The sequence below is a fragment of the Diadema setosum genome, chromosome 14 (genome assembly GCF_964275005.1).
Source record: "Diadema setosum chromosome 14, eeDiaSeto1, whole genome shotgun sequence".
Taxonomy (NCBI): Eukaryota; Metazoa; Echinodermata; class Echinoidea; order Diadematoida; family Diadematidae; genus Diadema; species Diadema setosum.
This window is the reverse complement of record NC_092698.1, coordinates 3,523,826-3,551,231: the sequence shown is the minus strand read 5'-3', so window position 1 is coordinate 3,551,231 and position 27,406 is coordinate 3,523,826. Positions and strand designations below refer to the sequence as shown.

General features: G+C 38.5%; 1 protein-coding gene across 1 annotated transcript; it reads left to right on the top strand.

Moving 5' to 3' along the window:
• The first annotated feature begins 33 nt into the window (after nucleotides 1-33).
• Nucleotides 34-27,133, top strand: LOC140237455 (protein adenylyltransferase SelO, mitochondrial-like). The gene is made up of 13 exons (XM_072317381.1): nucleotides 34-133; nucleotides 1,732-2,176; nucleotides 3,456-3,628; nucleotides 4,239-4,350; nucleotides 5,705-5,828; nucleotides 6,856-6,971; nucleotides 14,073-14,176; nucleotides 14,833-15,037; nucleotides 16,730-16,933; nucleotides 20,098-20,218; nucleotides 22,455-22,685; nucleotides 23,567-23,672; nucleotides 24,393-27,133. Exons 2-13 carry the CDS (start codon nucleotides 1,851-1,853, stop codon nucleotides 24,506-24,508), a joined length of 1,938 nt encoding a protein of 645 aa, XP_072173482.1. The 5' UTR covers nucleotides 34-133; nucleotides 1,732-1,850; the 3' UTR covers nucleotides 24,509-27,133.
• Nucleotides 27,134-27,406: the final 273 nt, after the last annotated feature.

Sequence of the window (27,406 nt, the reverse complement as noted above, 5' to 3'; positions counted from 1 at the left end):
GTATAACAAGTAAGAAGTAGTGCAGTGTTTATACGTGTAACTCGTTACTCGTGTACCCCGTGTCTTGTTCCTCGATCCCTCTCGCTGTGTAGCGAGACAGTCTACGTTAGACAGTATTCTGTATCAAACCTCGGTAAGAAAAAGAAAAAGAAAATAACTAGATTCTTACTGAATTTTTTGGTGTGCTTGTTGAGTGGTCAGTAAGTCGTGGGTGTCAGAGCTAACTACTATTGTTTGTTAGAAGCTAGAGGACGGAGGCCCAGGCCAGGAACTAACAAGTGACAGTGTAGGAGCCGATAGGCGACAACTTAACCAGTTATTGTTAGGTAACAGTACCACACACATCACACGCACTGTCAAAGTCGTGCTAATCCCGGGCCGTAACGTTATATGAGAATTTATGTAAGCAGCGAATAATTTTCCTGGTATCACATAGCAATTTGCTATGCATTTTGGTATGACTGCTATACAAAATGTAATTTGCATATCAGTTTCATTACATAGACTTGTTACATTGTATAAGTTTACCATTTGTTGAAAATGTATGTCCATTACAGTTCAGGAAACCCACTCACAAGGGGGGCCCCTCCTTATAAGTAACCCGTCCCCCTTATAAGTAACCCCGTCCCCCTTATAAGTAACCCCCGGGGCACCCCTTATAAGGAGTCTCCACGCTTTTTTGCAATGGAACGAGTACGGAGAATCAGTCGCCACGTCTGCACTCAAGCAGTGCCGCGCCGCCGCGCCTGGCGACACTCACGCCAGTAATCGCTCGCATTTCAGCATTCGCATGGGTCGTTTGACATCGCATTTAAATCCATGATTTTAGATATGATGCCTCAAACCGATTTTGCTCAAATTTCGTGAGTAACTAGGAAACTTGTGAAGCTTTATGGACATAATCAAGCGAATTGCCGCAGTCCTTTCATTTTCGCGTTCCATTGCAAAAAAGCGTGGAGACTCCTTATAAGGGGTGCCCCGGGGGTTACTTATAAGGGGGACGGGTTACTTATAAGGAGGGGCCCCCCTTGTGAGTGGGTTTCCCGAACTGATTATCGACAAAAATTGCTATTCAATTTCGAGAAGGAAAATTATTCCCTGGTAAGTATGAGATTTGCGTCCTAGTTCACATTTGTCATTGGAAGCTTTAATATCTGTATGCACTTTGACATAACGGTAATGGCGCGATACCATATGCATACATGTACACTGCACTGTCTGGCGAGTCATGCTAGCTGGGCTTGCCTTTAATCATGTTATGTTAATTCTGAAGCCTGAGCTGAGTAGCACAGTGAATCGATGGTAGGGTTAGTCGGCAGCTTCCTATTGAAGACGCACCTTAACTTAGTCCTTAGGTATCAACAATCCAGCCTGCCACAATCATAATAGACTATACAGGCTTAACAGTCATTATTTATGAAAATATGTCTTGAATGGGTAATCCCTGCAGCAGCTGGTAGAAAGCTAAAATGTCAGTTGGTACTCGTGCAGATAATAGAGACACACTTTTCAAAATGCTTCTGCTGTAGAGCCTCTTCAGTCTCAGTGGTGTAAGAGACTTCAAGAAAGTGGATCACACCGTATCTCCTTTGTCAAAGGTACAAATAAATTGAAATTGGGGTTCACTTGCTTTTGTTTCATCATGAAGCTAGACAGTTAAACATGATTTTCAAGTGCAATGGTTATTTTCCAATATGAATTCTCTTTTCTGTACTACATCACAATCATAAGGTAAAAGGATTCAGTGAGCCAGCAAAATAGGGATCCTGGCAAGCAAAGTCACACCAGTGCTTTGGCGCGGTCGTCGCAGTGTCCTGTCCACCCGTTTCTCATCTCGGGCTGGACACAAGATGGCCAAACTGAACACGCTCCACTTCGACAACCTGGCCCTGCGGAGCCTGCCGATCGACCCGGAGACGGAGAACTTCGTGCGGCAGGTGCCGGGTGCGTGCTTCTCCCGTGTCCATCCCACACCGTGTGCGAACCCCGAGACAGTGGTGTACTCGTTGCCGGCAATGCAGCTGCTCGACCTTGGGGAAGAGGAACTGAAAAGTAAGGATTTTGCAGCATACTTTTCAGGAAATAAGCTTCTCCCTGGGAGTGAGACAGCATCACACTGCTACTGTGGACACCAGTTTGGCAGCTTCGCTGGTCAGCTTGGGGACGGAGCAGCTATGTGAGTGCTGAGATTTTTGTTTTTCAAGATTTGTCCACAGGTTTTGGTCAGCTGCCATAGCACCAAAAATACTTTGGTGATAACATTGTGAGTGTTAAGTACTGTTTTGAAACTACTGTCTTGTAAACTAGGATCAGGTCTTTGCTTTTGATATCAGCAATTTTTAGCTGGCCATTGATGGAATATAATTTATATTTGGGGATAAATCAAAACTAAACTGGATGCACTATTAAAACATTCTGACACATGTACTGAAAATATGAGAAATTCCAATACTTGTAGATGTATTGACATAATACGCAACTTTTGTTTCAGCCTGACAATTTTGTTTCACTGGAAAATTCGCCATAAAGTGAGTGCCAATAACACGTCATGTAGTAGGCCTACATTTCTGTCCTTTATTCCTTTGATGTATAAAACTTTGTCACTGAAAAATTGGGACAACTTTACTTTAATATTCAACATGCTGTAACAAACTTAAATCTGTCCGTTTGCCAGACACAATATTACTTTCATTTGCTCTTCCTTTCTCTGTCTAGCTTCTTCTCTTTTTTTTTTTTTTTTTACTCTTATCAAGCAAAATATTGCTCTTCTCAAATGTTTCTAGGGTATTGAATATTTGTTAAAACAGCAGGGACAAAATGCAGTTTATACAAACAAAAAGAAAATGCTTGGCAGATTCAAGGACTACTTTCATTTCTCTTTGATGATGTTTGTTGATTTAAGATCACTAAAAAGAAAATGAGTGTGAACATCAAAGGTCAACATTACCTTCATCTTCATTTCCTTTCTTGCTATGATTTACCTTAGTTTCATTTTTGCTGTGTACTGGTAGTTTTTGTCTCAAATGGTTTTTGGCTCTTGCTGAGCTGATACAGATGAGATGGCTGTCCTTAATAGCGTAAATTTGGCATCAGGTGGGGAGCTCACTCAAAGAAAGATGAGAACAAACATTAAAAAAACAGACTAAATCACTTTATCGAAAGTTGGGGGAAAACCATCATCTCCACTCTTGGGACTTAGATTTGAATGGGTATAGTTAAGCCAGAAATTTGTGCATGCATGAAACTTTTGCAAATTTTGCAAGGAGCTAAGATTCATGAAAAGAAAATGAACACATAAGTGTTTCTCTTCACAATGCATAGAATGCCAGTGGCGATTTTGCGAAAGTTTCGTGCCGCAGAAAAAGACTGTCGCCTCCTATTGGTGAAAATTTTATGCTGCTAGTGTTTGTGGTGTCAAAGTTCTCTGTCAATTCTTTGGTTGGACTTTCTTGAAGGTACCTTGGAGAGGTGCTGAACCAGGCCGGAGAGAGATGGGAGATTCAGCTAAAGGGGTCTGGGATGACCCCTTACTCCAGAAGGGCCGATGGTAGGAAGGTCCTCCGTTCCTCTATCCGAGAGTTCCTGTGCAGTGAAGCCATGCACCATCTAGGAATACCAACTACCAGAGGTATGGAAGATTTACCAGAAAGTGGGTGCCACTAACACCTCATGTGGTTCAGTTCTGCCCTTCATTCTTTTTTTTTCTTCTGATTAGTTTCTATTGACACTTCATTGCATCTCCATTTTACTTGCCAAGTTTGAGAAACTGGGATAAATTTGTTAATAATAGATTTGTCTTATATACCATGGCCTTTAAAATTCTGCCATGTGTGGAGAGAACACTTGTACCGGATTGTGCAGGGACCTACTATGACTAGTGATATGAATGCTGGAAGCTTTTTGTGCCTGTGTTTGAGCACTTGTGGACAATTTCTGAATCAAATTTTATGAAATGATCATCTATAGATAATAGCTGTTTGTATGTTTGTAGGGTGCTTTTTTTGTGATCTTGAATTCAGTGCGCCATGTCAAAGTTTTTCAGGATTTCAATGATAAGTAATTAAAGAATAGACAATTTGTGATGCATTGGAACAGACAAGAAAGCTGAATTCAAATATGCGGCTAGAATGGCCATCACTCTTGCACTGGCTATTATATTTTCTAGTTGCACATTGCTTGTATCTCTTCTTCCATGCCATGTCATTGTGTATTTATGTGTCATCCCTCTTGTGCTACAGCTGGTAGCTGTGTGACCTCTGACACGAAAGTCGTTCGAGACCAGTTCTACAGTGGCAACCCCATCCAAGAGAGAGTCACAATTGTGCTTCGGCTTGCACCAACGTTCATCAGGTATCAAGTCAACGACTTGTCTGGTATCTGCTACACATGAGCATTAGGTTAAACAAATAATTATTATCCTTGCTGTCATCTTTCATCACAAAAATTTGTCCATTGGTTTCATTTGCACTTGAGATCTAGGGACTGTCTTGCACAGCATGACATGTGCTATTTATGATACTTTCAGTTTTGTTTTGTTTTGTTTTTTAATTTTTAGACAGCAGCTAGGGTAACAAATATTTCAGCCATGAGTTATGATGTCGATGATGATAATGATGGCTTCTTGTGTAACGCTGGTACAATGTATCTGCCTTTGAAAGGTGCTCATAACACTTGATCTAGAATGTCTCAACTTCAACTGTTTAGTCCATACATGATGTTGGGATATTTTGTTTCTGTTATCCTGAGTCAAGGATTAGGTACTATTGAGTGGGTAACTTATTCTTATGCTAACTCAAACTGCTTGCAAACCTGTTTCAACATGTGCCACCTGTGTTTTTGTCCAAGTGAGGAATTGTTCATGATTGTGTTGTGAAGTATTCACAGGCAGTCTACTTGAAATGTTAAGAATTTGGAGTTTGGAGAAGTAGTAAATTTCCTTGGTGACTAGTTGTTGTACATGGTAGCTTATACATTCTACACAATGCTGTTTCCAGTATCATATGTAATGCACTCACAAATATGTGAAAGTTATCAAATGAAGATGAAGTATATAGACGAGTGTACAAATATGAAGCATGCGAATACTGTTTAGGTGGTATATTTACTGCAGAGTTTTTAATTCTAGCAGATTTCTTGATTTCCCCGACATTCATGGCATTAACAAGTTCACAAATTAGTCACAGAAATATAATAGCCTCTTAGAATCAAAAGCCTTGTATATTAAGTAGTACAATTCTGCACAGGGAAATGGAGATGAGAAGAACAATAGTGAATGAAGAAAAAAAATGGGGTGAGAGCCAGCAAGAGAGAGAGAGAGAGAGAGATAGATACATCTATTAGATACAGTTGTAGATAGATAGAGAGAAGGAAATGGGTAGGTAGACAGATGAATATAATGATAGGTAGGTAGACAATTAGATGAATATATTGATAGACAGAAAGAAAGAGAAGATAGATCGATATAGTGAGAAATGAAGGGAGGGGTAGAGAGATAGATGGATTGCAAGAACTGGTCAGATTGATTTGCACCTCCTGTGAGCGTTTTGCATTAAAAATCTATGCTTTTTATTATTTTTAGTGAAGAAATAACTGAGTGTACTTCCAAATGTATGTCAGCTTGTTGATGTAGCCAAAAGACGGCAGTATTTCTGTGTATTATAGGTCGCAATGTTTTGTCATTCTTTTATCTTTCCTTTACCGGTAGATTTGGGTCCTTTGAGATTTTTAAGCCGACAGATGCCATGACGGGGCGAAGAGGTCCCAGTGTTGGTAGGAAAGACATTTTGGAGCAAATGCTGGATTATGTCATCAAAACGTTTTTCCCTCAGGTGAGCTCATTTTTAGTCATAATAGCTGCAAGCAAACTCAAGATTTGTCCAGTTGTAGGGGTTACATATTGTAATTGAGTATTGGCAACAGGAAAAAAAAAATGCCATAAAGGACATAGGTATGCTGTAAACTTGATGTTTCTTTTTGTCTTGGAAGATCTGCAGCGTGTGGATAATGATGTACTTTAACAAAACAGTGCTTTTCATCACACAAGCTTATTTGGCAGATCATCTTTTTAGGAAAGGGTTTCATATTCATAGAAAGAGAGTATGGATATTTTGCTATGCTCCTCATAATTATGCCCATTAAAGGGAAGATAAACCCCAAGAGCAATGTGGATTGAGTGAAAGCAGCAACATTAGTAGAACACATCAGTGAAAGTTTGAAGAAAATCGGACAATCGATGCAAAAGTTATGAATCTTTAAAGTTTTGGTGTTGGAACCGCTGGATGAGGAGACTACTAGAGGATATGACGTATGAGTTGACAACAATACAAAGAAAATATAAAGAAAATTCAACAAAAATTCACTTTTCTAGAATCATGAAAGAGCAATGGACCAAACTCTTTCAGAAAGCAGGGGGAATAATTGCTACCCTTAACATATATCAATATCAAGTTGATGGAATTTGTAATTTTCATGAAAAATAGATTTTTGTAGAATTTTCTTTATATTTTCTTGGTATTGTTGTCCACTCATACGTCATAACCTCTAGTAGTCTCCTCATCCAGCGGTTCCAACACCAAAACTTTAAAAATTCATAACTTTTTCATCGATTGTCCGATTTTCTTCAAACTTTCAGTGATGTGTTCTACTAATGTTGCTGCTTTCACTCAATCCACATTGCTCTTGGGGTTTATCTTCCCTTTGATAGTGGGAATCCCCAAAGTAACACATTGCTGTGTTAAACTTTGTTGTGCATTTGTTCAAGTTTTGCAGTGATATGTGTAATGTGAGCCTCTTTATTACACACTTCATAAATATTCTTTTCTTCGTTTTTTTTTTTTTTTTTTTTTGCCATGATAGATCTTTGAAGAGCATAAAGAGGATAAAGTACAGCGTAATCTATCCTTCTTCAAGGAAGTGGTCAGGTTAACTGCCATACTGGTGACGGAGTGGCAGTGTGTGGGATTCTGCCATGGGTGAGTTTGGATCCTAGAGTTAGCCTCTCTTTTGTCTGCACACTCAAAATCAAAATGGTTTATAAATCCATTACAATGCCTAAATTCAGTGAAAATTACTCTCAACCCTCAAGGCCGTTATACTGTAAAAGTGGAAATTTTCACGCATTTCGCACAATCCAAAATCAGCGCGAATATAAAAGCACGCAAATGTTTTGCTTGCCATATGTTCCAGTAGTTGATGTCTGGATTCTGTGGAATTCAAAACATGTGAAACTCTTCTTACCCAGCCGAGCGCGAAAAATTAGTCGCGCGAAAATATCCACTTTTACAGTAGTTCCTTTCAGGAGTACATTCAAGCGTTCTACTCTACCTGTTCCAGAGGAGCACTCAAATGCTCCCATAGTGTACTGTACCGTAGTGTACCGTGCCGAAAGTGGCCCACTTCCTGATGTGCTCTGAAAGTGTACCGTACTGCACCGTACTGTACTGTGCCAGAGAGCACTCAAATGGAAAGTAGTCGAAAAGCGTACTGTACCAGCTGTTGAGATGAGAAGAATGTGCATAGCACGCACTACACCATGATGATTAAAGTTGATTATCTGTGTTCAGGACACCTGTATGGAGCTTGAGCTTGTGAGGTGTATTATATTGGTTGCTACAAAATGTGTGACCCTGTTAGGAATACTCGAGTCCAAATACCATGTAGCTCGCGAGGTACACTATCTCCACAGAGCGCTGTAATGCTGCCAATCTGACAATGTATATACAGTACAGTACAGTATGGTTTGCTTCGATTTGCTTTTGAGCACTCAAACACGGCTTATGTACATGTATGTCTCATCCAGAGATTCATCAGACTAGACTTAACCCTTTATTTGTTAAGCTTTATCATCAGCATTCAGTAATCTATCTAAACTTGACTTACTTGTAATTGTGGATTACAGGTAAGCCCGTTCAGGTTTAGCAATGTGCCTGGATCCAGCAGGTAGGCCATGGTGACACATTAGGGACTAGGGGAGTGGGTAATCTCTGTTTTATTGACTAGTAGCTTCCAGACACCTGCTGTGCCAACTGGCGAACAAAGCACAGCAGAATTTGGTTTGTCAGGCATAACATCCCATGTTGCCTATAAGCTAGGCTGAGAATGCATCTATGGTCTTTATTACAAAGCTTAAATTGTATCTGTAGCCAGAAATTTATTTTTGAGAGGTGTGAGAGCATGTCTTAAGAACTCTAGAGAAAATTATATCCCATCACAAAAAATGCCGAAAACTGTGAAATGTTAATTTTAATAAATCAGCACGCACTAGTGCGCGCTGCAATAGTAGCTAAATCTGAAAATAGTAGCCGCGCGTCGACCATCTGTGTGTGCACGTTTCCTTCGTTTGCCTCCGTCTGCACACAGCTATATCAAATACTGTCTAGTATCGTGCGCCTTTCCAATGCCCGTATAGCGTGACATGACTAGTTATGTACCTACCTCCTAGACAGCATCGTAGCAGCCTGGCCCGGCTGGCCGGCCCGCCGGATGATGCGCCCGGTATAGGAGCTTAGCGTCTGGGGATCACGACTCGATCGACTCTTGATTTACGTTAAAGATGCCTATTATCTGCGTTGCACCACTTTGCCGGAACACCTCTTCAAACTTTGCGACATTCAAATTTTGGAATCAGAGGAAATGCCCTGAGCTGTTCCAAAAATGGTATGACAAACTTGAAACTGCATATCATTCTGCTGGTATGACAGTGGGCCGGGACCAGCTTGTAAACCCGAACGGAAGGTTGTGTGAAGAACACTTCAAGCCAGCTGACTTTCGACAGCCATTCCGCCTTCACACATCGTCAACATTTTTTGGACTGTACAGAACATCATCATCAGAACACCAGAATCAGGCTGAATTTGCATGCTATTCCCTCAGTTTCCATCAAGCCCATTTATCTCGTGAGTAGACTCAACAGTAAGTTACTGAGGTAGACAGCAGTAATTCATGATGAATGATGAAAATTTGAAATTGACACTGAAAAGTGATAGTCACTAGAATAGTTACTAACGTTAGAGTAGTCAGAAACACTCACTAACTGTCACTTACCCGTGAAGATCAAATGTTAGGTCTAACTCTAACGTTAGATGTATACTCTGTTGTGTGGTCTAGAGGTCTGGACTCTAGTAGATCTAGTACCTGGTACTTGATTAAGTAACAGGGATAGGCCTAGGTACTAGACCTATCAAAGATTAGATCTGGGTGTCTAACGTTAGACCCCTATAACCGTCAGATGTCTAACAGTAGTGAGGTGCCCGCACCTCGCCAGGTGCTCAAATACCGCCACCCTGTTTAAAATTGTTACAAGTGCACTGAATCAAAATTTTTGCCCGGGACTGTGTTCAGTATCAGATTTTCCATCGTTGGAGCGTCTTGCAATTTTATTTCAAGAGTGCACAGTTACTAGGTAGTACTACGGGACTACAGCTTCGGGAGTCTGTGCGTAGACGCTGGTCCACTGCATGCATGCCGCACTGGCCTCACACGTTGGCTCTCTCTCGAGCCATATGCATTCGCATGAGTAGATGCTGCCGCGGCTGGCTGCGTGAAGGCCCGGCGGCGCGGCGCAGCAGCACCAACCTATAGCTGCGTACGTGAACATTTGCGTGCGTTTGCATGTTTTGAGAGCACTAGTGTCGTAGTACACTGATCGTACAAAAAATTATCGAACTATGCAATCGAATGCAGTCAATAACTCCAGGCGACTACTCTTTGATCAAGGCGCATGTAATTTTCGGCATTTTAGAGATTCCTCTATTTCTCTTTATATTGCTATATCTCTGTATGTGAGTAACATTGCACTCTTATATTTGATAGGGATATTATCAGTACAATAACCTACAATGTCAGAAAAACAAAGTTCTGGGTACAGATACACTTTAACGTCTGATGCGGCGAGACTATTGTCTTTGCAAAAAGCGTCTTATGTGGCGAGACTACGAACAGTGGATGTGCATGAAGCATCCACCACCTATATCCATTGCCTTGCTTTAGTCGTTGTTTTCTTATTACTGACTATGAATTGGCAGATTTTCGTAAGAAAAACTGCCACCAATTCATAGTTGATAATAAGAAAACAATGACTAAAGCAAGACAAGTGGATATAGGTGGTGGATGCTTCCACTGTTCATAGTCTCACTGTATCAGACAGACATATCACTTAGCAAAAAGACTTTAGTCTCGCTGCATCAGACATTTAGCATAACAGCAATGACAATGGCTGCATCCTCCGTCTAGGTTATAGGCTAATGTTCAAGCTGCATAGTCAGAATGTGATTGCCATGGCACCAGCCACATTTCGTTATGACAGAAAGCAGCTCTTATTTCTTTCTAATACAAATAGATAAATATAGCTTTATTAGGAAACAGGATATGGTATACTATGTACACTCTGGTGAATGATAATGGCTCTTCATGTGGGAAAAGGAAATTCTGTTTTGTAAAAACCGACAGATCTTATGTGAAACTATCGTCAATTTTTAAAGAAAGATTAGAATTTGAAATAACTAAAACTTCTAAATAAGATACTTTTTATCAAAATATTTGCTCAAGATCCTTGTCATAAAAGGAGACCCATACTTTTCTCCTGGATGTTGAATATTTCATTGTTAGAATCCTTGTTTCTTTTCCAGGACATGAAAACATTTTCAATGGATACATCTTACTCTCGTATGAAAAAAAAAAATGTCTTAATGAGTGTGGATGATCTTTGAGTAAGGAAAGTTTTGTAAAAGTATTTTCTTTGTTTTCTATTTCAGTTCTATTTGAATCAAAAATATTTTTCATAAATAAGATAGGAGCTGCACATCCGTGTGTGTGCATCTTATTACACAAACCCATTTATTTTTGTTTTGTCTTGCTTTAAATGCATGCCTGATATACCAGTTTGTTCCTATTATTCCTGATGACCTAAATTAATCAGCTCTGTCTGATAAATTACCTGTTTGCTAGCACTGTTAGTGCCTCTCAGAGATTAAAATGAAACACCAATGCTTATAGTCATTGACCTTTACAATGTGCTCTTTAATTTGGCTGTAATTTGCCACTGATTTACTGGCATACTGTTCTATCCCACTCTTCACCCTCCCCTACCCTACAAATTATGATATGATATAATCCAGAACAAAATGAAATTAGATGAAAGTATATGAAAAATAATAATAAGAATTAAAAAAATAAATAAATCAAAATACAAAAGTTTCCCACAGTACACGTCAGGCAAAGTAACTCCATTGTACATTTGTATTAAAATATGTAGTTTAATCCCTTAGCAAGGGCTTTGTGATACAGGAGTGATAGAGAAGAGTCCAATTCGTTGGAAGTTATTTTATAGCATCTTGGTAAATCAGGAAACACAGTACAACAGTGGCTGTTCCAGTCAGAAAAAAAAAGTAGGTACAGGTAAAATACGGATTAGATTAAGTGAAAAATACAAATGTACAATACTATGACATTTTGTTTCTTGTCTCCATTCAGAGATACTAGTAACAATTTAAGAGAGAAAGCACTCAAATAAATACATTCCCCATGAAAAAAGGGGGGAATCAAGAGAAGAATTGTTAATCAGAGGTTACTGTAAAAGTGGAAATTTTCGCGGTGTTGAAATTTTCGCGCATTTCGCGCAACAAGAAACTAGTGCGAAAAAAAAAAAAAAAGAATTAAAAACACATGAAACTCTTTTTACCGGGCCGAGCGCGAAAAATTAGTCGCGCGAAAATATCCACTTTTACAGTACATCACATTCAACAATTAAGAAAGACTTACATACAGTTAACAGTTGGTTGTTAGTTTTAGCTTTGTGTGATGTAATGGAAAATGGTGCACATGGAAAGTCACATGGGCAGGTGTAATGTACAATGCAAACATCACACAATAAATGTAGTTGTTCTCTCTAGAGAATATATGTATATAAAGCTGGGCTTTCAACACGATGATAATCAATTGTCATAGATAGAGAGAGTAAATCTTTTACATCCAGATTTAAGCAAATTTGTGGCAATAGATACCTTGCAATGGTGAGGGAAGTGAATGTCATAGACCTGGGCCCCATTTTATAAAAAATGTTAAGATAGCAACTCTTGCTAGAATGGCAACTTCCCATAATGACAGCCAATCTGGATGCTGGATTCTTGTTGTTACCATGACAATTGCCGTTCCAGCAAAAGTTTGCCATCATAGCAATTTTTTTTTTTTTTTATGAAATGAGTCCCTGGGCCCTCAAATTGAATTGATCTGGGCCCTGTTTTTATCAAAAGATAAAATGGATTTTGAATGTCCTTACTACACAGTCTGTTATAGACTTACAGTTGAAATCAACTATACAATCAGTTTTAACTCTTCATAAAACAGGGCCCTGGAAACGAGACTGGATGAATCCTCCTAGAAACTGATATGATGATTCTAAAGTGTTTAGTATCATACTTGTTCATGTGACCAATAAGGAAGCGAAAGAGAAATAATAGCAATGTCCTAATGAGGCAATTGGAAAAATGTTAATGTTGAGAGTGTGATCCAAGGTGTGAAGTTGTTATTGTTACCATCACCCTCAGATTTGTACAAATGACGGCATATAATTATGTATATGAAACTACACGTCTAGCTTTGGGGGAGACATTACAACTATATATGCTCATAATTACTTTATTGAGGAGACACATGAACACAGGGAGACAATTTGAGTCTCCTTAACGTTTTCAACAATATTTTACCCCATTCAATAGCATGCTGTACTGCTTACATTGCTTATCCCCAAAATGTCTCCCTACAGTTGGATCCAGATACAGTGTACGTATATATTTCCTGCTTCGAGGAAATCCTCCCCCCTCCAAAAAAGAAAAAGAAAAAAAAAAGAAGTGAAACTGAACTGCATTTGAAACATTATGACGTCCATGCTTCTACTCATAATGCAGTGGTATATGTTTATTACATTTAAAAAGTAGTTTGACAATATTTAGTAAGCAAGGTTAACCTCAGCAATTTTTGTCATATGAGATCAGTCAATTATTTTTACTTTTATTCGAAAGAACTGTCAGTGAATGAATGCTAGTGGGCCCGGTAACAAGAAGGAGAATGAAGTGACTAGCTCAGATTACAGCCACAGGATATTACAATTACATGGACTGGCCACTGGTATTGGACAATGAAATCTCCTGGATTGTACTTTGATATATTCTGTGAAATAAAAAATGCATATCATCAGTTAAATTAGACAATGTTCTAGAAATGCTGCTCAAGTTCATCAATTTTTTGATTTCAAATCAATCTAGTCTATTTCTATTCAACAAAAGGGTAAACATTATACAAAGCATGCATTTCACAAACCATTATGATCTAAACAATTTATAAGAAATGTGTTTCTTAAAGTTTATTACAAAGAATACATGAATTAATTTAGTAGTAATAGAAGCAATATCATCTTTGCAAGGGTGATGGAAAAGTTAATACATTTTGTAGGATGAAAAAGTGTGATTTACTTAAAGCAGAGCTTGAAAAACATGGATCATTCAATGATTCCAAATAAATTCACTTGAATTTGGAAAAAAAAAATATTGCAACTGATTGGCAAATTGCCCTTCATCAATGTAAATAGATGCTGATTATTCAGTGTTTGAGTAAAAGCCATGACAGAAATTGTGGTATATATACTCACATGGGATTCAAACCCCCGACCTCTTGATTTGCTTGACAGACATCATATCCACTGTTAAAAACTTGTGAGCTTCTGCCAAGTAGCCAGTGATGGCTCTGATTCCTTATACATGTATCATTGGGTACTGCATATTATTTACATGTAGATTAATGATTCTTGCATTGAGTTGTTTTTTTTTTTTTTTTACAACTGATTGACAAAGTGCCCTTCATCATTGTAAATAAACACTGATTACACTGTATGTCAGTGTTTGAGTATGTTGTTGAATTGCAATTTGTCAATGATCAGGTGCTATAAAAGCAACTTGATGCAAGAATCAATGATTTAAATAATTTCTAGTCAAGTCCAAAAGAGAGTAACAAATGTAACAAATCTTTTAATAGTCCTATATGAAATACAAATTGACTATGCTCATTGTTTCAAATTGCAGTGTCCTAAACACCGACAACATGAGCATCATGGGATTGACTATCGACTATGGACCCTTTGGATTCCTGGACGGCTACGACCCAGACCATATCTGCAACACAACAGGTTTGTCACCAGGTCAAAGGTCACATGCTGACATGTGCAAGATAAATTGTATTAGCAGGCAAGCTTGTGCAAGCTTGCTCATAAAGTCGGTGCAATGATAACTGATGTTGGTAACGCTCATCCAACACGACAAAGGTCTGTTTTCGGGTTAAAGGTCATACACACAAGAAAAATTGTATGACTGGTGTGCTTGCTTGTAAATTCAGCTCAGTGATATCTGATGTTGGAAACACTCATCTGATATCACATATCTCTAATATCTAATACTAGTGCATCAGTTGGGATGTTGTGGTCTAATGTGCTTTGAATCAGAAATACTTAATTTGTTTAATACATGTCTGATGCGGTCACATATATGGAAGCAAGAAGATTTTGGAGGATTAGAGTTGTTTATTTGTATTTTGCATGTTGAAGTATGGAAGATATAATTCTTACATTTCTTTCCAGACTCAACAAGAGAAAATATCAAAACAGAAAAGAAGGAACAATTCTGTCCAATCCCGAACTGTTAGTGCTATGATGTAATGTACATCTTGTACACTGAAAAGCAATGTATATGCACTGTAATATAAAACATCTGTGACTTGAGCACAACAGTGCTTACTTAGGGTACACTGGCACCTCAAAGTACTTTTCCAAACCATGCTGTGTTTCAGACGATCGAGGGCGCTATACGTTCATTCGTCAGCCGGAGATGTGCCGCTGGAACCTGGAGAAGTTTGCGGAAGCCCTGTCCATGGCACTGCCTGAGGAGTTGTCCAAAGCGGAGCTGGGTCTCTTTGACCAAGTGTTTGAGGAGCACTACCTTGCCAAGATGAGGAAAAAGTTGGGACTTCTCCTCAAACAGCTGCCGGAGGACAAGTGAGTCATATTTGTTCTTCTCTTTTTGATCTTTGAAGGGCTATGCAACCTATTACAACAACAAAGTCAGTGTTTTAAAAAAAAAATGATTATACATATGAAAAAAATAATACATATATACCAAACATACAGAATGCATAAATTGTAGTAATGCATGAACAATTGAGAAATAGTTGAACATTCAATCAAATTATTATGTACAAATGCAGGAGAATGCCATCTGAAGTGAAAGCTTGATTTTGAGATATATTAAAGGACAAGTTCACCTTCATAAACATAAGGATTGAGAGAATGCAGCAATATTATTAGAACACATCAGTGAAAGTTTGAGGAAAATTGGACAATCGATGCAAAAGTTATAAATCTTTTAAATTTTTGTGTTGGAACCGCTGGATGAGGAGACTACTAAGGCTTGTGATGTCATATGAGTACAACAGTATAAAAAATATGTAAAGAAAATTCACTTTTTTCACATGATAAAAGAGCACCTGACTTGCCTCTTTCTAAAGGCAATAGGAATAATATTACCCATAACATATGTCAATAACGAGTCAAGGGAGTGTGTATTTTGTGAAATTCTCTTTATATTTTCCTTATATTGTTGTACGCATGTGACATCATACACTGCAATAGTCTTCTCATCCAGCGGTGACTGCACAAAAACTTCAAAAATTCATAACTTTTGAACGGATTGTCCGATTTTCCTCAAACTTTCAGTGATGTGTTCTACTAATATTGCTACATTCTCTCAATCCTTATGTTAATGAAGGTGAACTTGTCCTTTAACTTCAATATTTGTCAAAACAACTTCCAACATGACCAAAACACTTTTAGTACAGTAGGGTTACTGCAAATTATACTTGGATTAAATGTATGCCCTGGTACCTGTAAGTAGAAATTGTGGTACAGTTCGACCTCGATTATCCGGCCTCCTTTTATCCGGAAATCTCTATTATCCAGACGCGTTCACGCAGTGAAGGACTTTTTTTTTTCGTCAAAAAATTGAGAAAAAACAGTGACTTTCATGGATCTATTTCACTAATTTCATGAGATGTGCATGATAGGTTTCTTAATATCTAATGAGGTAAAATATGTATGATATTAACATCAAGATATACTTTATTTTTGTGAAGAAGGGACTACAATTTTGCGCAGGCTAGCATAGATTACACCACCGTTGCGGGGTACGCTACCTGCCTAGCTGCCAGTGCACTGGGACGGCAGTTTGGACGGCAGCTATATACATTAACATTGTGTCTCCCATATCCGGCCAAATCGCTTATCCGGCCAAATCGCTTATCCGGATGAGCGCCGGTCCCAACATGGCCGGATAATTAAGGTCGAACTGTAGTTGCTTTGCAGTGTCTCTCTTTGTTTCTTGTTGTCATTGTTACCTGTCTTCCTTTACAGATAAAATATGATAACTTCTGTTACAAATGTGTGAAATAAAACTGTGCACTTGTGATGCTTGTGTTTTGTGAAATCCCATAAATTCCTATATCTGAACAAGGATCTTTTACAACCTGTTTCACAGAGGTGGTGCAATCTCTAGAAAAGAAATTAAAATAACCAACAGCATGAGAGGACAGATATTAAGTGATTTTGCAGTTCAGTTCTAAATTTTTTTCGGTAACCTATGACATTCCTAAATTGAACATGGCCATCAATGGTGCCCTCTTGTGAATTCTACAGGGAGCTGGTAGAATCTCTACACAAGACGATGGAGGCAACGCGGGCCGATTTCACCAACGTCTTCCGGAGTCTTAGCCACCTCTCTCTCCCCACGGCAATGGGGTTCAAGGAGAAGGAGTGTGAGGAGCTAACCGAGGCTCTCGTCTCACAGTGCTGTTGTCTGGAAGAACTCAAGAAGGCGTCTGCCCCACGCATCCACCCAGGGTATGTTTCCCCATCTTTTTTTATCTTGCTCGTCTGCATCAGGTGAGCTGTTTTAATCTCTTATTAGCCGTGGTCATGGTGGCAAAAAAAAAAATTTTTAAGTTTAAAGATTGCAATCTTTAAGATCTTGAAGTTTTGACAGCGTGACCACAAATTTCCTTAACCCTAAAAAGACTGGGGGGGGGGGCCTAAAAGGCCCCCCCCTCGACATTTCGCGCGATTACTCAGCAACACGCAATGCTCTCGCCGCGATGCTCTATGACTTTTTTCTTTCGAGTTTCCCACACATTTTGACACCAAATTTGTGACGCCCGGGGGTACAGTTCTGAAGTTACATAACTTTTTGTACATGCACGTGAGACCGAAAATGGCTAAAAAATGTGATTTTGTGTACAAAGTCAATACAAATTGAGTTTTATCACATGGTTCATATAAATATGCTTATTTTTACTCTCAATGGCTAAAATCAATTTGTTTTAGTAGTGTTATGCTTCAAAAAGGGTCTGCCACAAATTTTGCTGAAAAAAACAACAAAAACAAAAGGTCGAAAAAACAAAGAAATACATAAGAAATTCATAAAACAATAAAATGAATAAGAAATTAATTTTGATACCGAATTTTTTTTTCAAGTACATTTGCTAAGAATGCTACAAAGAATATCTAGACCAAAAATGAACACTTTTGGAGCTTTATTTACTGATTTAGATAAAAAAGTCTGATTTCTCGCATAAATTAGCATAATTAATCAAAATAAAAGAAAAATAGACTATTTCGGAAAATTTAAATATACGATCTTGTAGATTACATCGCACACTACCATTGTGCAAATTTCCGCGGCGATCGCGCGATCCACGGCCGAGATCTTAAGGGGGGGCCCGTTAGGCCCCCCCCCCCCCCCCCAGTCTTTCGAGCTACCAAAATAGCCCAGTCTTTTTAGGGTTAAAACTTCTTGTGAACTTCCTACTCAAGCAGAGGGAATTACCCGGACCCTTGACAATCTTCTCAATTATTGGGCAGTGTGAACGCTAGCAACTGAAACTGTGAGAAGTTTATCATGTGACCAGTCCACCATCTGTTTGTGGGTGGTGCCTCCAAAGTGTGCCATGAGTGTGATGTACATGTGTGCGTGTACTTCACAATCACTAGCTGTGGGATGGCGTGCTCTTTCTTCTATCTTGTGCATGCGCACCAGTGACCCAAGCTTTGAGGACTTAAATATTTGGAAGTTTGGCTGCCGGTGTAGATAGACAAGCAAACTTCATGATCTTTTGCCAGTGTGACCCTGCCTATTGTCTATCTTTTGTTATGCCTCCGCAACGAAGTGGCCGGAGGCATTATGTTTTCGGGTCGTCCGTCCGTACGTACGTCCGTCCGTCCCATTTTGTTTTTGTCGATATCTCAAGAACCATGTGGTGGTTTTACATCAAACTTGGTATGAGGGTATATCCTTGGGGGATAATACTCTATGTGGATTTTAGGGTCACAGGGTCAAAGGTCAAAGGTCACAGGTTATTTTGTGAAAAAAAAAATTGAAATTTCATGTTTTTCTCCATATCTCGCAAATGGGTCAAGGTATCTTCATGGAACTTAGTATATATGCTTGTACCGATGGGCAGTGACTATCTAGGGAAGTTGGGGGTCATGGGTCAAAGGTCAGGGGGGGTCAAAGGTCAAGGTCAACTCCTCAAAATATCACTACTTTCCTTCAAATGCAATATGCCTGAAGGTGTTTTTTTTTAAACTTGATGTATGGCATGTATTACCCAATATATATTTTTGGGGAAGTTTCTTGCCAAAAAGGTCAAAGGTCAAAAGGTAAAAGGTCAAGTGAAAGTACTAAATTGCACTTTTTCCTCCATATCTCGAAAGTAACTCAAGGTATCATCATGAAACTTACATATCTATGCATGTTCTACTTAACAGTGATTCTCTGTGGAACTGTGAGGTCAAAGGTCAAAGACCAGGTTTAGATAATGCTATTTTCCCGTTTGATACTGAAATTATACTCTTTCTCAATACCTTGAAAATTACTCAATGCATAAACTTATAAAAGGGTCAAAAGTCAAGTAAAAATCATCAGTTCCCCAAATACCTGCACTCTGACATTTGAATAATTCATCCAATTGAACCTAGTTCTAGGAAAGTGAACATTCAGCACATTTGTGGCAAACCTGTCATTTTAATATTTTGCCAATTGTGTGAAACTGTCATCACACATTGTCAAGACATTGTACTATAGACATGGTCTATTAGGAGAACCATGCATTATGGCGGAGGCATATCAGTCGCCGTAGCGATATATCTAGTTTCTATTGCGTCCTTCATTAATGAAATCCAGTCCAGTGATTGGTCTACCTAGCATCAAGTATACTGGGGCGGGGGCTTATGATGCCAATATTGATAACACCGCACACACGCTATCAAAAAAACATTGATCGATCATATACTGTAAAACATGATATATTCGCGGCATGAATTTTTCGCGAATTGGAGCCGAGGGCCTTTTTGGCGGCATGAAATTTTCGCGAATTGCCACTGGCATTCAATGCATATAGTGTAAACAAGAACTTTCGCGTGCATTTTAATTTTGCGTGCATTTTAATTTCGCGAATCTTGGCGCTCGCGAAATTCGCGAAATTAAAATGCACGCGAAAATTCCTCGTTTTACAGTAGCCATGACAACTTTTATGGAATGGGACACTTTACTATGAATGTCGTCACAGAAGGGCACATTTTTCATTATTGTCATTTTGTGTACATATCAATCAATATCATTGCAATGTTATTTTTGGTCACATGACTCTGTGTTGACCTACTGTACGAGCTGAAATCTTCGCGTACAGATATTTTCGCGAATTGCTACTTGGAGGACATTTTCGTGTGTTGTTTATTTCGCGGTTACGAGGGTCTAACTGAACTTACTAAATCGCGCGTTGTTATTTTCGCGTGTTGTTATTTTCGCGGTTCGAAGGCGATTCGCGAAATTCGCGAAAATAAAACCACCGCGAAAATTTCAGCTCGTACAGTATCACCAAATAAAACAAAACAAAACAAAACAAAAAAGCACTGTGAAATATATCATAATATGCAGTATTTCCACGTTGATAGTGCTTGTCATCACATGCAGGGTTACCTCTATCTCTTTTATTATTCATTAACTGCAGCCAGCTTCAGATGTTGTTGATGCTAACCCAGAGCAACCCCTCCTTGCTGGAACAACTGTTTGGGGGCAGCGAGACACTTATGAAAGAGGTCCGCAGGATGGAGAGATCTAAGGAATTATTGGTAAGTAAAGATTGATGAAGGATGGTAGCATAGAGATTGATTTCAAATTGCAAATACTGTTTCTTTTTTAATTGCTTAATACATGTCTATTCTAGTGACATAGAAGGTGCAGTAAAACTGGCAAAAGATTGAAAAGTTTACAATCTTTCGTCATACTTTTACCCTGGTAGCCAAACTTCTGGATCTTTGGATAGAGAAGTTTGTGTCTTTAGTGTGCGTGCGCAAGGAAGAAGAAGGAGTATGCAGTCTGATTGCTAGTGATTGTCATGTAACAATGAACACCTGGACATTACAATGGCAGTGCACTTCAGAAGCACAGCCCACAAACAGGTGGTGGACTGGTCACATGACAAATTTCGTGAAGTATCAGTTACTAGCATTCACAATGGCAAAAGATCAAGAAGTTTGGTGGGGTGGGGGAACTATCCCTAGTTTGAGTAGGAAGTTTTGTGAGGAGAAGTTTTATAGGAAGATTTGCGGGAAGTTTGCAGTCACTCTGGCAAAACTTCGAGATCTTAGAGATGACAATCTTAAACCTGCTGATCTTTTTTTCAGTGTAGACATGGCTGTAGAAGCAAGGTTTATAATATATTGAACATTAGCTGTGTGCTAGTGAGTGTAACAGTACTCGACTTCAATGGGTCATTGACACCTGAGGAAAGAAAGGTATTATATTTTGTAAAGAAGTTTCCATATTGTTTTCATTATTATGTTTTTCTTGTTGACACCCTGTTAAGCACCTGTTCAGTGTAGATATCAAGTTATTCCTTCTTTCTGTGTATAACACAGTGAAAAGAATATACCTTAGTGTTGCTGCTACAGTAAAGTTCCTGCAGAGGTGCCCTGATCTTAACTTAATGTGTAGTTAGCTAACTACGATGATGGCAACACCCTGAGGACCTCTGAATTCAAATGAGTTTGGTGAATGGAACTTAAGGTTAGGGATGCTCCTTACCACAAAAAGTTTTGTAGTTAGCATAGGCATGCTCACTGATTACTAACTAGGGTACCCCTGCAAAACATTCTACACATTACTTAGTTGGACCATGTGAACACGCAGTGAGCTTTGGTTAGATTTGACCCCTCTGAGCACTGAATTACTTCTTGTACAAAAGGGATCATTTCATGCAGCATACTGTTTCCAGATTTTATCATAAAGTGTACCTCATTCTTAGCCGACTGTGAGTCCTATCATCAGTGATAAGCGGCATGTAAATGCAACTCATAGTTCTGAGCTTTTTCTCCTGTGGACAACAGTAGCATGACCAATTAATGGCTGTTGACACCAGTGACCCACCTTAACACCTGTTCAATGTAAATATCAAGTTACTAGTGTTATTTGTTTTTTCTTTGTACAACACAGTGAAAATGGAGTAAACAAGTTGGAATGTTATTTGTGAAAAGAGGTTAATAAATGACTCATTCAGTTTTCACACCTGTTTTGCCTCATATTTTTTGTGGGTTCTTTTGTTCATGAACAATTGTGAAATTGACGACATTGGTGTAAACAAATTGGAATGTCTTTCATCTGACAAAGGCAAACAACAAACATTTTTCTCTACACCTGTCACATGCTTACCTGGTATTTTACATGGTACATGATTTGTAACATTAAACAATACCCATAGCAAGGTGAAAATCCTTCATATAAAAGTTAAAGGGGTATGAAATGCAAATAAACATGTGGGTTGCATGACTGCAGTTAGTAGATCTTATTGGTGAAAATTTGAAGAAAATTGGACAGCACCAAAACTATAAAAATTCTTAATTTCTGAACAGATTATCTGATTTTCCTCAAATTTTTAGTGATGTGTTCTAGTAATATTGCTGCATTTACTCAATTCGCATGTTCATTTGAGTTTTGCTTACAGATATTTGGTATTCCATAGGCCTACACCTTCAAACAAATTTGATGAAATTTTTCTTTCTCTAGACATGTGCTATCCAATATGCAAAAAACATGACATTAAATAAGTTGGAAATATTTCCAAAGTTTAGAATGACTAACCACGCCAAATATGAGTCAGGTATCTGCCAATCAGAATTGAGTATTCAGAGAATTATGGTAAATTGATCTTGACTTTTATGCAACAGGGCCCAGCGGAATTTAAGAATGACTAAGGTTTTTCAGTTAATGATTTAAGAGTAGCAATGAGTTCACATGATGCATGTATTTTATAGCACTCGTTGCTTTAAACCAATGCTTCTTCGGTAACTTGTTTCTTTAACCCCTCAGAGCTTGACGGCAGAGAAAAAGAGAAGCGATGACACAGCGGCTTGGTCCACTTGGTTGGAGTCGTACCGGACAAGGCTTGAGAAGGAAGTAGAGGGAATAGAAGGAGACGAATTGGTTGAGATGAATCGGAAGAGGGTGGAGGTGATGAATGCCACCAATCCCAGGTTCATCCTGAGAAACTACATAGCAGAGAATGCCATCAAGGCAGCAGAAAATGGTGACTTCTCCGAGGTTGGTGTTATCTCTTTGCTAGTAGCTTAGCAGTCATATCTTAACCTGTGGAAGACTAGTCTTGAATGTACTCCGGTAGGTGTCTGTGGGAAATGTGTGTTATGACGAAATTAGTTTGTCCTCTTGGGGTTCATGTGCAGTTTGAAAAAAAGTGTCATCTAATAAACCTATATTAGGGAATAATGCCCCATGAAAGCCCTTCGATAGTTTTGGAAACCAAATCCTACCGAGAGTGAAAGTTTGTTTGTTTGTTTGTTTGTTTGTTTGTTTTTATTTTGTGCTGAAGAAATTATTAATTTGAAATTAACAGGAGATACAAATGTTAAACAAATGTTATGTGCTATGATGTAGTAGCCTAAAGAAGTGATTATCACAACAAAATTTTACCAAGTACAGTAATCTCTGTGAAAGTGGCAGACGTTTATATGGGACGGTTGATGGATGTAGTGTTACTGGGCTTCTTAACTCTCCCAAAACATGTTATTTCAGCTATTAATTTACTAGCAAAATTTGATCCTGATAGTTAATGAGTAGCTTGTTGCTTTGCTGACTTGTGATACAGGATATACTTCGAGTAAAAACAGAATATTGCTCTTAGTCATGTCAGACACTACAAATGCATCCGAGTCTGTGGAATGCTCAAATGAAAACAAATTTTGCAAATGCTATTACACTGCAACTGCATTAACTTGAAATAGTTCAATGCACCAAAGTGCTCCCTTTGTCAATACTGTAACCCAATATGAAACAACTCAGTGATTTACATAAGACTGTGGAAAATTCTTGTTTTACCTCCATAAATGACATCAGTGAGATGGTTGTGGTTAGTGTGGTTATTTTCCATAAAATGACTTATTTTCTTTTTTCAATTCACTTGCAAGGTGCAAAGGGTGCTGAAGATTCTAGAGTCTCCGTTCAGTGACGACGTCAACTTGTCTGATCTGGAGGTTCAGACTTCTCAGCAAGTAGTGGATGATGAAGATGCAGGTAAGAGACACAGCCACAGAAGTCTCAAAGGTTTCCTGAAATACATACATGATGTCCAGATTTGTGGTGTCCAGTCATCCCACACACCTACAAACCATCCAGCCCACAAACTTGACATTGAGAAAAGGTCCAAGAGTCATACAGCTCTTGAGCTCGACACTAGGCAAACAAGTCCGACACTAGGCAAAAAAGACCCATGAGAATGGCACTGCTTACATTAAGCCCCGTGATGTAATGATTGTCAGACATGTGGGCCTTGTTTGCTTGGTGTTGGACTCATGGGCCTTATTTGCCTAGTGTCAAGCTTCTTGGCTGTATGGCTTGTAGGCTTTATGACTCTCGGGCTGCATGAGTCGTGGTTGCCAGACATGTGACATGCACCTGAATTTACAAGAGTAGTTTAAATAAAATTCATGGTCTGAATCTTGGCCGTGGACTAGAACAAGCAAAAATTGACAGACATAATCTCAAACATGTGCACGTCACTATTTGTTCATTGACAGATGTCCAATAATTGTTGGGCATGTATGGATAGAAATGAGCTTCTTGGGAGAGGTTTACGCTCTTTGAGTGCAGTTCTAGTTCGCTTTACTTTGTTTTTGCTGTTTGCATCTTCCTTATCTTGCATCTTCCTTCTCTTATCTACCTACTGTTATCTGAGTATATTTCTTCCCACTTTAATTTCGTCTTCCTTTCATCTCCCCCGTATCCACTGCTCAGGTGCCAGCCATGCAGACCCAGGGAGGATGAAAGATGCAGTGCCCCCAAAGAGCTGCACGGGCGTGGCCTACGACAGTAGACCACCTGACTGGGCGTTGGATCTCCAAGTCAGCTGATCTTCGTAAAATGTCTCCGATGGTTCCTGCCAGGATGGTCCTTCCGCTTACATGATCACATTTCATAAAGATTCCTATGCACAATTTATGTTGGACTTTATGATTAGTTTCAATTGTTCATGGTGATGTTTCAATGAACTTGACAATATCACATCACATGACAGTGCCACATTTTTTGGGATCCCCTTTTCAGTTGCCAATAGAATCTTCTGAAGATGGCTAATGATGTCTGAATTCACACTTCATTTTATTCTTGTATAATGTAGCAAAGAATATTCAGAGTACTTCTTTCATTTCCTTTAAGTAATTGCTATGTCTTCCAATAGCCACAAAGTAACAGACCCCCCCCCCCTTTTAAGACAACTATCATCATGGCACCATTTATTGAATTTTGTGATTTGCTACCACATGAGAGCCCATGTTGCTTGATGATGGACCTCTTTGTCATCCCTTCCTATTCCCTTTATTGAGTAATTTTGCAAAAGAAGGCTACAAGTAGCAATAAAGCATGCCAATGTTTTATTTTTATTTTTATTGAAAGCCATGTTATGTCTAATATTATGACAAGCCAATCTTGATATATGAGCAAGGAATCTTACAAAGGTAATCATGTAAGCTGTGGCTAAATGCATAGAACTGGAGACAAGAAGTGATGGTGTTACCATGGCAGCAAGGCAACTCATTGCATCAATACATATGCCTTGATTGCATTCATGAAGACTAGTACTTTAAACCATAAGATGGAGAGTGCTGGTTGGATCTTTCAGCTGCCTGGTAGCACAAAAATTGATGGCGTTGTTTTTCAACTCATATTATGATGGTATCTACCCAATATTTGAACTCAGAGTTTATTACAAGCAATAGTGCATCATGCTTATGCGTATCAGTGACAAACAGTTTTTAAAGGTTTGTTTTTAAGTGTTACAATTTTGTGATTTTTAACATAAAACTTAATAAATTGTGTCATCAACCAGTAGTACATTCATCAGAGTCATCGTGAATATAGTCAAGGGTATTTGTCCAGAAAGGGCTTTTCTGACAAATTCACTACTGGTGTGTGTATAAACTTGCCAATATGCAGTTATTGTTATGTTTTCAAAATGGCTACAAATCGGCTCTAATGCAGAGTGCTCATAGGGAAGATCTACCATCGGGTGAAATTGAATGACAAAAACAATAACAGTTTATCAAATGTATAAAAAATGCATCTGCAGGTTCCACAAACTTGAAAAATCCCTGCACACTTAAAATACTGAATTAAGCAATAAGCAATAGAATTATTGCATTTCATGAAGAAAAACTATTCAGCAAAGTCAAGTATCAAGCAAAGATATAAAATATGCAGAAATATACTATTAGAAGAAATGATACACAACACTGATATATTTTCTGTCAAAAGTAAAAATTAGGTTTATCCCTCTCTCTCTCAATGTTACCAGGGATCTTTTACTTAGACCTTTCACCCAAGAACAGTTGTGTTACTATTTATCAGATTTAGTTTTCCTGTGTTAAAGTCAATAGCAGAATCATATTTACCGGAGTTAAAAGAGCTAGCCAGAGTTTTTCTCATGTAAAAAGGTTTCATGCAACATGAGATACATGTAGATGTGTTTCATATGATAACTGTTAAAATTATATTTTCTAGGAGGACAACCTGTGGAATGGAACGGCTTTGTTATGGACAATAGACAATTTTAATCCAAATTGTACGATTAAGAAAGAGTAAGTGTTTTAAAAGCAGGATGTTTTCAATGTGATATGCATGAGGTGACAAACTTGGATGTTGTGCCCACCGTACATTTTATGGTCGTTTCATTTTCACAAAAAATGTAAAATTCGACTGTTATTCGTGAAAGTTAACAACATACTAAAAGTAGCACAAATGCAATATGTACCCAACATAGAATGTCAGTACCAATATTGCTTCTTGTAAAGGGAAGACTTATCTCTTCTGCTGTCACTGGAGTTCTCATTAGCAAATCTAACCACTACAACTGTACTGTTATTGTCTCACTAGGCCAAATTTGTTTAAATATGTTTGCAGAATGTATGAGGTAGATGGGATTTCAGTATCTTGTCTATTTTCGTACCTTCATACAAAAGCTGCCACTTGAATATTGTAATGTTCTTTGTGCTAGTCATAGATGATATCGAAGCATTGCAAACGTTCTTACGAGTACTTCAAAATGCATACATGTACTGTTTAAATTCTAACACATCATCCGATTAGTACTACATTTTAGTATGTCTTCACGCACAAATGTCCAATGTCAAAGGTAATATATTTGAATATCTATTTTCAGCAGACCATGGTATTTGATTATGGAAGTGCATACTGACAGCTTCATTCATGTTTGCACTGGAAGCTGTGAATTTCCATGCTGCTTTTGGTGAATCTGTAGTGCACTGTGTGCATTTATTGAAATCAATTTTGAATAAAAATTAATCGAAATTGTATACATCAAAAGTTATTTAACATGCCAAGTACAATGTACATACAGTGTACGTATCTTTCGAAGTTCGGACATTTCCGTGGCAATCATTTGGTACATGTATATGAATGGCTGGAATTGTATGCATTTTTGATTGATGAAATAAATTAGAAATCTATTACGCTCTGTAAAATGATCTGCATCGTACCTTTCGTCTTCCTTCTTTTCATTCATTTACTGTAAAAGTGGAAATTTTCGCGGTGTTGAAATTTTCGCGCATTTCGCGCATCCACAAACTAGCGCGAAAATAAAAGCACGCGAATATTTTTGCTTGCCACATGTTCCTGTGCGTGATGTCTTAATTCCGCGGAATTAAAAACACGCGAAACTCTTCTTACCCGGCCAAGTGCGAAAAATTAGTCGCGCGAAAATATCCACTTACACAGTACTCTTTTATTGTTTTTGT